The 12049-nt window shown below is 41.2% G+C and overlaps 1 protein-coding gene across 1 annotated transcript in view; it reads right to left on the bottom strand.

Annotated features, from left to right (window-relative positions):
• The window catches only part of LOC143289183 (sodium leak channel NALCN-like), a 115208-nt gene that overhangs the window by 55664 nt on the left and 47495 nt on the right, over window positions 1-12049 (bottom strand). Inside the window, exons 16-20 of the mRNA XM_076598108.1 lie at window positions 7409-7483; window positions 6951-7024; window positions 4866-5117; window positions 3174-3284; window positions 462-629 (exon numbers count right to left, since the gene is read on the bottom strand). Coding sequence (XP_076454223.1) covers window positions 462-629; window positions 3174-3284; window positions 4866-5117; window positions 6951-7024; window positions 7409-7483 — 680 coding nt within the window. The remainder of the gene's footprint in view (window positions 1-461; window positions 630-3173; window positions 3285-4865; window positions 5118-6950; window positions 7025-7408; window positions 7484-12049) is intronic.

The following is a 12049-nucleotide window of genomic DNA, read 5'->3' on the forward strand; positions in this document are numbered from 1 at the left end:
TATACACAAAAAACATGTTGCTTACAGCCCAGTTGAGCACAGAAGGGCTGATCACACATCACTCCTTAAGACTAGTTAATTAACAACAAAATAATGTTGAAATCTTGGTTAAAATGTTCAAAGAACCAGTCCACTCATTTCTTACTCAAACCACCAAAACCTAAAACCAAATTTAAAAAAAACAAAAAAAAAACAACTACTATGACGGTGTAAAAAGATCACGTCAACAACATATGTCTCAGATGATGTAGGGTTGTTATCGAGAGAAAGACACTAATTTCCCCCCAGAACTGGAAGATGGTATCAGGGGAGGACCATTTATCAACAGTCGTACATTTCAAACATAAAGTGAACTCTGAATAATGGGAAAAACATAAAGTGAGAAAGAGGGAAAAGACAGAGGGTAAGAATGAACAAAAAAATTTTTTATCTTTCCAGGGAATCTCAGTAAGCCCCCACACCTCTTCATCTCAGCCTGCTGTTTTTTCTGCTGCAGCGTCTTGATGTCAAAGTCGTCCATGCGGCGCGAGGACATCATGTTGGCGGACAGCATGGCGATGTCTCCATTCTCCTTCAGGGTGGGGTGTGACTTCAGCTTCAGGCTGTTGGGCCGGGACCCCCTCATACTCCTGCAAGTATCAGCATCAGCGTCACAACTCAGAACTCAAAACATTAACTCTCTCCATACGAACGGCGAAAGAGACGACGTTAACAGCGTTTCATCCCAATTACCATCATCAAAATATTGCAAGCGGAACGCTCTTATACTGAAGAGGTGAATGTTGACAAAGAATACCACAGTTCTGACGACGGAAGCTAAAGGTTGGGTCATTCAGACACCCACTGGACATCCGAGGGGTCTGTGTAGAGGAGAAGAGAGGACTGGCCGTACTGAGTGAGTTAATGGATTAAGATTTTAGGCATGGCCTGTTCTTCCGATCTGTCCTTGCTAATCTACATCAGTTACAACATGACACATATAACAAATAATACTAATAAGAATATATTTGAACTTATATGGTGCAAACTCCCCACATGATGGGCTCTAAGCACTTCAAATGAAATAATACATATACAACTGTGTATACCACACATGAGCACATGAGGACACAGAAGTGGAAAAACATCTATATACACCAACACAATAAAACACCAATAATATTTAATGAAAAGGGGTCAAAGAGAGAAGGAAACAAAATTTTGTGTAGAAGGACAGATGTGATGAAGAACACACACACACACACACACACACACACACACACACACACACACACACACACACACACACACACAGAGATTGACAGATGGACAGTAGAGGAGGGAAAGAGAGAGAGAGAGAAAGAAGAAGAGAAATATGTCATCAGCATCAACAACTGCGTGACTATAGACATGTTGTTACAATCAAATCCATGTACGACAGTTGCAATTAATACTGCTATGACTACTACCATCACCAACACCACTTATACAAAAGTAGTTCCAAGGAGGGTGTCAAGGTGTGTGGGCTGACCCATATATACATGCTGCACGACATGTGCAGTTGAAAAAATAAGTCAAAAAAATAAAAGCAAAGGAGCAAACGCCTGACCTCTGCATAAGCCTAACGCATTGATCACGTCTCTGACAGCCTGTCTGTGAACATAAAATGAAATGTCTGAAAACCATGGTTTCCTCACAATCTTTATATCAAAGTACAACACATACATGAATACAGCTGTATGAAAGAAATGCAGTATACAAACATCTCATTCTCGTAGTTTCTGTTTTGCAAGGTAAGTCTGGTTCAACCTTTCAGCACTGACCTCTCCATGAAGCTCAACTATCTACAAGGTAAGTGGTTCAACCTTTCAGCACTGACCTCTCCATGAAGCTCAACTACCTACAAGGTAAGTGGTTCAACATTTCAGCACTGACCTCCTCTCCATGAAGCTCAACTACCTACAAGGTAAGTGGTTCAACCTTTCAGCGCTGACCTCTCCATGAAGTTCAACTACCTACAAGGTAAGTGGTTCAACCTTTCAGCACTGACCTCTCCATGAAGTTCAACTACCTACAAGGTAAGTGGTTCAACCTTTCAGCACTGACCTCTCCATGAAGCTCAACTATCTACAAGGTAAGTGGTTCAACCTTTCAGCACTGACCTCTCCATGAAGCTCAACTACCTACAAGGTAAGTGGTTCAACCTTTCAGCACTGACCTCCTCTCCAAGAAGCTCAACTACCTACAAGGTAAGTGGTTCAACCTTTCAGCACTGACCTCTCCATGAAGCTCAACTATCTACAAGGTAAGTGGTTCAACTTTTCAGCACTGACCTCTCCAAGAAGCTCAACTACCTACAAGGTAAGTGGTTCAACCTTTCAGCACTGACCTCCTCTCCATGAAGCTCAACTACCTACAAGGTAAGTGGTTCAACCTTTCAGCACTGACCTCCTCTCCATGAAGCTCAACTACCTACAAGGTAAGTGGTTCAACATTTCAGCATTGACCTCCTCTCCATGAAGCTCAACTACCTACAAGGTAAGTGGTTCAATCTTTCAGCACTGACCTCCTCTCCAAGAAGCTCAACTACCTACAAGGTAAGTGGTTCAACATTTCAGCACTGACCTCCTCTCCATGAAGCTCAACTACCTACAAGGTAAGTGGTTCAACCTTTCAGCACTCACCTCTCCATGAAGCTCAACTACCTACAAGGTAAGTGGTTCAACCTTTCAGCACTGACCTCTCCATGAAGCTCAACTACCTACAAGGTAAGTGGTTCAACCTTTCAGCACTGTCCTCTCCATGAAGCTCAACTATCTATAGGGTAAGTGGTTCAACCTTTCAGCACTCACCTCTCCATGAAGCTCAACTACCTACAAGGTAAGTGGTTCAACCTTTCAGCACTGACCTCCTCTCCATGAAGCTCAACTACCTACAAGGTAAGTGGTTCAACCTTTCAGCACTGACCTCTCCATGAAGCTCAACTACCAACAAGGTAAGTGGTTCAACCTTTCAGCACTCACCTCTCCATGAAGCTCAACTATCTATAGGGTAAGTGGTTCAATCTTTCAGCACTGACCTCCTCTCCATGAAGCTCAACTACCTACAAGGTAAGTGGTTCAATCTTTCAGCACTGACCTCTCCATGAAGCTCAACTACCTACAAGGTAAGTGGTTCAATCTTTCAGCACTGACCTCCTCTCCATGCGAAGCTGGTGCTGATGACCCAGCAGGGACATGGTACGACTGCCGGCCGGCACCAGCTGGGCTGACCCTCCACTCATGATCTTCTGCTGCTGGGACTCACTGCACAAATAGGATATTCTGGACATGTTTTCTTTCCTTTTTTATCTATTCTTTTTTTTTTTTTTCATTATAATCATCATTATTAACCCTTTGAGCCCTGAGTTCCTGAGCAATTTTAACCCTTCTGCCTGAGCTCCTGAGCCAAAATTTGCAAATAATTGGTATTAAACCCTTTGAGCCCTGACCACCGCTTTACCGGTGGCAGAGAAAAATGACATAATGCCCAGCCACTGGTTGAGCGGTGCGTAAACACTTGAAGCATGCAGTCTCAACCTGGCCTGTCAGGGCAGAAATCAGGGACAAAACGTGTGAGAAAACAACTGTACACAACGCAGCAAGTAATTGATATGCTTGATGATTTATCAGAAATAGAGTATGACAGTGATTACTCTGATAGTGAGGTGGAATTTGAATCGGATGATTTTGCTACAGATAGTAATGTTGAAAATGAATCCGAGCATGCAGAATCAGTTGATCAAAGGAGGCATGTCAGGTTGAGACTCTGCACGCTTCATGGTAGAAATCAATCTTTTTTATCCAAACCACAGGCACAAAACACAGTGAAAAGGCGCGGCAATGTTGGTATTATGTTCGCTGACGTCCGAATATTACGGTTTTTCTGATTGGCTCTTCAATATAAGTCAACCAATAGCAAAACACAACACAAGTGTTTACGCACCGCTCAACCGGTGGCCAAGCATTATGCCACCCCTCCCCACCACCGGTAAAGCAGAGATCAAGGCTCAAAAGGTTAATTCATTTATTCGTTGTTTTTTTAGTTGCTGTTGTTCTTTTGGGGGTTTTTTGTTTGTTTTTTGGCATTCAGACTACCATACGCTCCCCTTCTCACATCCCAACATCTCTGTTCTTGCTGTTTTTTTGTCGTTGTTTTTGTTTCTTTTTTTGTTTTTTTGTTTTCCAAAAAAAAAACAAAAGAATATTGTTAAGACTTAAATCACTTGTTTCTTCAATTTGTAGTTCCTTTCAATAAAGTTATATCTGTTGTTAATGGCTGAGGATAAATCACTTCTTAATATGTATTTGCATGCTAATCAAATGGGCTCACTATCCTACACCCCCCCCTCACCTCCTCCACCTACAGCCCCCCCAAAGCCCCACCCCCCAATCCCAACACACAAACCCAAAACCCTCAACCACCACCACCCCCACCACCTGACTCACCTCTCCACACCCCACAACCAGACTCCACCCCTAACCCCCACCCTCCATCCTCACACCACACCCCACACACACCCCACAACCAGACTCCACCCCTAACCCCCACCCTCCATCCTCACACCACACCCCACACACACCCCACAACCAGACTCCACCCCTAATCCCCACACTCCATCCTCACACCACACCCCACAACCAGTCTCCAAACCAAAACCTCACCCCCCTACACATCCTCCCCCCCCCCACACACACACACCTACCCACCCACCCCAAAACCAAACTCCACCCCCAACCCCCGCCACTCCCCCACTATCCCCCTCACCCTCTCCCAACAACCCCCCACCCCCACCTCCCCTCCCCGTCCCCACCAACCCACCCTCTCCCTCCCAAAACCCGACTCACTGCAGAATGATGGAGATCCCGTTCTTCTTCTCCACGGGCCCCCCACAGCGGGGGGCATGTTTGGGGGACTTGACCAGGCGCATGCTGGACGTGTGCAGGTAGGGGGACAGGGGCTGAGCGGTGTTCTGCGTGTCCACCACCAGGTTCAAACCCCCGTCCATCAGCGTGAACTGCCGGATGAAGCTCTCACGCACATCTGACACGTCAAAGTCCGACGGCATCTTGTACACCTTGACCATCTGAGGGTGGTTGCTGTTTTGTGGGCAAAATGAACATGATATACCTTCACCATATGAGGGTGGTTGCTGTTTTGTGGGCAATATGAACATGATATACCTTCACCATATGAGGGTGGTTGCTGTTTTGTGGGCAATATGAACATGATATACCTTCACCATATGAGGGTGGTTGCTGTTTTGTGGGCAATATGAACATGATATACCTTCACCACATGAGGGTGGTTGCTGTTTTGTGGGCAATATGAACATGATATACCTTCACCATATGAGGGTGGTTGCTGTTTTGTGGGCAATATGAACATGATATGCATCTTTTACACCTTGACCATCTGAGGGTGGTTGCTGTTGTTTCCGCTGGGGGAGGGGTGTGAACAGGAATGTGAATTATAATTACAATTTAATCCAATTTAATTCATAAAGCACTTTTCCATGTAAAATGCTCAACTGCGCTGTGCAATGCAGAAACCAATGTTTAAAAACATGTATTTAAACACTAAAAAGATAATAAAGACATTTTTAAAATTTAAAACATATACTGTGGCCAGGACTGCTCCACTTCAGCGTTAAGTCTCAAGGCATGTTGTACATTTTGAAGATCTGAGGGTGGTTGCTGTTTCATGAGCAATATGAGCATGAATGTGCATCTTGTTCATTTTCACCATCTGTGGGGTATATTAACTTGGGTATGCACCTTGTACATCTGACCATCTGATGGTGGTTTGTTTTGTGGGGATCATTAACAGGAATATGCACCTTGTACGTTTTCAACATGCTGTTTTTCATGGGCAATATTATCTTGAATATGCATCTGAGGGTGGTTTCTGTTTTTTTGTTGTTTTTTTCCATGGGGGCGTGGGGTGGGGTGAACAAGGAATATGAGTGGTTTGTTGAGGTCAGACAGGTCCAATTTAGTATCAAGACATGTTTTACATTTTGAAGATCATATGGTGGTTGCTGTTTTTACTGTGGGAAATATTAACTTGAATATGCACCTTCACCATCTGAGGGTAACTGCTGGGTTTTTTTTCTGTGGGGGAGGGTGGGGGTGTGTGAACAGGAATGTGAAATGTTTACTGTGGTCAGAACGGGTCCATTTTAGCTCTAAGTCTCATGGCATGTTGTACATTTTCACCATCTGAGGGTGGCTGCTGTTTTCGTGGGGAATATGAACATGAATATAAATGGATTATTGTGATCAGGACAGGTCGATTTTAGTCCTAAGTCTCATGGCATGTTGCATACTTCCACCATCTGTATGTGGCTGCTCTTTCATGTGAAATAAGCGTACAAATATGTATTACTGTGGCCACATCCATTTTAACCCAAAGTCTGTTCAAAACAAATACAAATGATTTACTATTGTGGTCAGGTCAATTTTGGTGCTAGGTATGTCTGGATACAAATGACTTATTATTGTGGTCAGGTCCATTTTAGCTTTAAGTACAAGAAGAAGGAGGAGGACGGGGGGAGAAGAAGATGAAGAAGAAGAAGGAGGAGGAGGAGAGAAGAGGAAAGAGAAGAAGATGAGAGAAGAAGAAGAAGAAGAAGAAGAAGAAGAAGGAGGAGGAGGAGGAGGAGGAGGAGGAGGAGGAGGAGAAGAAGAAGCAGAAGAAGAAGAAGAACCAGAAGAAGAAGCAGAAGCAGAAGAAGAAGAAGAAACAGAAGCAGAAGAAGAAGCAGAAGCAGAAAAAGAAGAAGCAGAACCAGAAGAAGAAGCAGAAGCAGAAGAAGAAGAAGAAGAAGAAGCAGAACCAGAAAAAGAAGAAGAAGAAGCAGAAGCAGAAGAAGAAGAAAAAGCAGAAGAAGAAGAAGAAGAAACAGAGAGTGTGGAAAGAAGTGTACACACGGGAACTTGGAGAATATGCGCAGCCTGAGCGGAAGCTGTTCCTGTGTTTCGGCACTCTGCTCCCTCAGCTTGAGCTGAAAACAAGGCACACAAGGGATGGCACTGAAGGGGCAACACTGGACACAGGCAGAGAAAAGGAAAATGGATGTGAAAAGAGAGAGAGAGAGAGAGAGAGAGAGAGAAATGAAAAGAAAAACTGACAGCACATGCACAAACAACACGCACAGAGTCACACACACACACACACACACACACACTAACATACACACACACACAAACACATGCACACAAACACACACACACAAACATGCACACACACACACACACACACACACACACACACACACACACACACACACACACACACACACACACACACACACACACACACACACACACACACACACACACACACACAAACACACACACACACACACCAACGCAGTGCGCCCACCAACCTGTTTCAGCTTCTTGATGTCTTCGTCCAACTCCAGATTGTCAAGGATCACGGCCACAAACAAGCTGATGACAATCTACCAACACACAACCTCAAACACTGGAAAATCCACACTGCACAAAGCCTGAAGATTTAGGAATGTATGCAAAACACAAAGTGCAATATATCCATTTAGATATTCTAGAGAGGCTGTAAACCATCTCAAGAGACAGACTAACAAATCTGTTTAACACGCAACCTAACAGACCTGTAAAAGCACAAAATAAAGCTGAATAACACACAAACTGAACCTAAACAACACACAACCAAACAAACATGTAAACACACAAAATAAATCTGAATAACACACAAACTGACAGATTTGTATGACACACAAACTGAGTCTAAATAACACACACTCTGACAAACCTGTATAACAAACAAACCGACAGATATGTGCAACACACAACTTAACAACACACAAACTGACTGACTTGTACAACACACAAACTGAACCAAAACAACACACAAACTGAACCAAAACAACACAACACACAAACTGAACCAAAACAACACACAAACTGAATCTAGATTAATCACAAACTGAACAAACCTATCAAATACACAAACTGAAACCAAATAACACACAAACTGACAAAATGTTTACACTTGGACACACACACACACACACACACACACACACACACACACACACACACTCACACACACACACAAAACAGGACACAATTCATACCAGCAACAAACTGACAAAATGTTTACACTTAGATGCACACACACACACACAAAGATGCAATTCATACCACCAAGAAACTGACAAAATGTTTACACTTGGATGCACACACACACACACACACACACACACACACACACACACACACACAAGTCACAATTCAAACCACCAACACACTGACAATCCAAGCAACACACAGCACAGTAACTGAGAGACAGGAAACAATATATAATAATACATACAAAATTCAAACTGACAAACTAAAGAATTGCCATAATTTTCAAACCAAAAGTCATATTTTTCCTTCCTATTACCTTCAACCCCTTACCTATCCTTTTTAAGATTCAAAGATTCTGAACCTAAAAACTTTTTTTTTTTTAATGCATTTTTCATGGTATCGCTTCATTTATTCATTGCTATTATGCATCAAATAAATCAACCCACATATCAATGCCACACTGTCTGATACTCTTCATGAAAACATCCAAAATCTTCAAATATCAATAAACATCTATCATGCTGCACAGTAATCTACAAATATTCATTTTAGTTATAATTCATTCAATTTTTATTTCCTTCTTTTTTATAAATAGTTAAGCATTTCATTATATCACATAGCAATTTATAAATACCCAGTTTTACTAACATTCAGATACTGTCAAACAACTGATTGCATCTCAAAGCAAACAGAATATTTATGATATCATATGCTCATTTTCTATTGCACCAAAGAAGGAAACTGAATAAAGTTAAAATGTAATATATCCAGAAAAAAATGCAAAATCAACCAGTAACATTTAAACAGAAAGCCAATGGGGCTCCTAAATGCCTCTAAGTGGTGTGTGTGTGTGTGTGTGTGTGTGTGTGTGTGTGTGTGTGTGTGTGTGTGTGCAGATGACAGGAAGAGAGAGAAGTTGTGTGTGTGTGTGTGTGATTGCACAGATGACAGGAAGAGAAAGAAGTCTTTGTACATATGCATATATTTACTTGCACACAATCACAGTACAGAATTCATTGCATTTTGTAAAGAAAATAAAACATGCAATAACTGATTTACTGTTGTAACATGTCTTAAAAAAAACATCTTCAATCAGTGCTGAGTCTATATTTCATTTTCACTAGAACTGTAGCAACACCAAAATGAGAAACAAACATCTCATATTTGTTTTGTTTTTTTAAACCATTTAAGTATGAAAACTGAGAGCCCAAGGAAGCTTTTGTCAATTATTATCTTCCTCTTCAAGCAAATCTAACTCTTATTAAAAAATATAAAAAATAAAAATCTTTTTTTTTAATGTCAACAAAAACTACCATAGGCAGTTACCAATCATTACATAAATATTTTCTCCATAGCACTATACTGAATAATACTGACAGATCTGGCGACTTTTCAAGCTGTTTAAAAACACAATGCACGAATGCAGTTTCTGTACAATTTCAGAGACAATACAAAGAGGAGACTGGTTAAGAAAAGAATGAGGTACAGATCTCAGTAATGAATTTCAAAATCAAATAAACGCAGTGATATCAACTCTTCATCATTTTTTTTCCTTTTGACCAATACAGCGAGCTTTTGTTATTTTTCTTAACATATCTCTTCTGGTTTTCTTTTCTTTTCTTTTTTTTTCTTTTTTTTTTTTAATATTGGTGCCTGAGAGACAGCTGTGGTTAAGTACATATCACCTCTTTCCTTGTCCCTCCTCTGCCAGCCTGATTTTCATCATTGAGAATTTCACATATTTATTAACATTTACCAAATGAAAAACAATTAACAAAAATAAATAAATAAATAAAGGATAATAATCAGAGGTCTACAAAATACTCCTCACAACGATCATTGCTTAACAGCTTTACACCAGAAATGCATACTTCCACAAGCTCATGAAAAATCAAAATGAGCAACAAAGAGAAAACAATTTTTAATCAAAGATTTAAAAAAAAAAAAAAAAGAAAAGAAAAAGAATAAATACGCAAAGAACTACAAGAAACGGACACCGGCCACATGTTCAACAGCCCTCACGGTGCTCTGTGCGATGCCAGCTTCTCCATGTTTCTCTCACATCTCAGTGCTTTCAGACACCACCATTACTTACGTCTGACACTGACAAAAAAAACAACAAACCAAAAACAAAAATAACCCAAAACTGCTTACTGCCTCAGTGCAGACAAATATCTTTAAAATGCACACAGCCTACGTACACAGCATGCACTGTGGGATAAACAAGTGCAATTTCTGAAACAGTGACATTCGTTTCCTGTTCAGGTCTACACCTAATCCTGAATCATCATGTCATCAGCAACCATCACTGCTCTGGTGTCCTAAAGTCTACCTGGAGCTGATTCATGTGCACAAAGTTAAACATTTCCAATGGCTGTTTGAATTCCCTTTAATAACAAACTTTTTTCAAATACAAAATGTATATTCAATTATCCTCTTCACCCTCTTTTTACTAGCTGAAAGAAGAAGCATTCAAATACAGGTATTGTATTAAATTTGGCCAAACTACTTTTTTTTTCACATGAGCAATACATCAATGATGATTAGCAACAAAAAATTCTGTGCCTTTTGCCACGTTTAGGGTTACTTCCCTTCCTTCCTCCCTTTCTGACCTTTGTATATATGTAAATATATTCATACGTATTATACACATTGCTAGATACAGAGACGATGTTTTCAAAATATATCAAATCAACAGCTATTCCTGTGTTATATGTGTAGCAAACTCCTTCATCTGGTCCCGGTCTGGATGATGCTGTCGATGGAAGCCCACATGCATCCACCTGACCTCTGACACAAAATTTCATGGTTCTGACTTTTTTTCACCCCCCTCTCTTTGGGCCCATCCAGTGCCAGTATTTACCATGACCACGACTCGTACACAGCAAACTTTGTGCCAGTTGCTGACAGTCTGAAATAAGTTAATGTCTTTGCAGCACTAGGCGGCAGAGCCAGGAACAGTAACTCTCATCACAAAAGCTGATGCAGAGGAAGGGTGGGGGGTGGGGAGGGGGGACAGGAAGGACAGGATGAAAATGGGCACTGTTGCAAAATATCAATTTCACTCTTCGTTCAAAAAAAAAAAAAAAGAATTTTAAGTAAATGCTGAAGGAGATTATGCTGGTTAAAGCAGTGTCAGTACTGGACAAAATCTGAATTCCTCTTTTCTCTAACGTCTCTTTTCTCTGACTCACTTCCATCCTCTTTTCTCTGACTCACTTGCATCCTCTTTTTCCCTGATTCCTCTTTTCTCTGACTCACTTCCATCCTCTTTTCTCTGATTCCTCTTTTCTCTGACTCACTTCCATCCTCTTTTCTCTGACTCACTTCCATCCTCTTTTTCCCTGATTCCTCTTTTCTCTGACTCACTTCCATCCTCTTTTCTCTGATTCTTCTTTTCTCTGATTCCTCTTTTCTCTGACTCACTTCCATCCTCTTTTCTCTGATTCCTCTTTTCTCTGATTCTTCTTTTCCCTGATTCCTCTTTTCTCTGACTCACTTCCATCCTCTTTTCTCTGATTCCTCTTTTGTCTGACTCACTTCCATCCTCTTTTCTCTGATTCCTCTTTTGTCTGACTCACTTCCATCCTCTTTTCTCTGATTCTTCTTTTCTCTGACTCACTTCCATCCTCTTTTCTCTGATTCCTCTTTTCTCTGATTCCTCTTTTGTCTGACTCACTTCCATCCTCTTTTCTCTGATTCTTCTTTTCTCTGATTCCTCTTTTCTCTGACTCACTTCCATCCTCTTTTTCCCTGATTCCTCTTTTCTCTGACTCACTTCCATCCTCTTTTCTCTGACTCATTTGTTTCCTCTTTTCTCTAACTCGCTTGTTTCCTCTTTTCTCTAACTCGCTTGTTTCCTCTTTTCTCTAACTCGCTTGCATCTTCTCTTCTCTAATTCACGCGATTCCTCT

This window comes from Babylonia areolata, chromosome 13, assembly GCF_041734735.1.
Source record: "Babylonia areolata isolate BAREFJ2019XMU chromosome 13, ASM4173473v1, whole genome shotgun sequence".
Taxonomy (NCBI): Eukaryota; Metazoa; Mollusca; class Gastropoda; order Neogastropoda; family Buccinidae; genus Babylonia; species Babylonia areolata.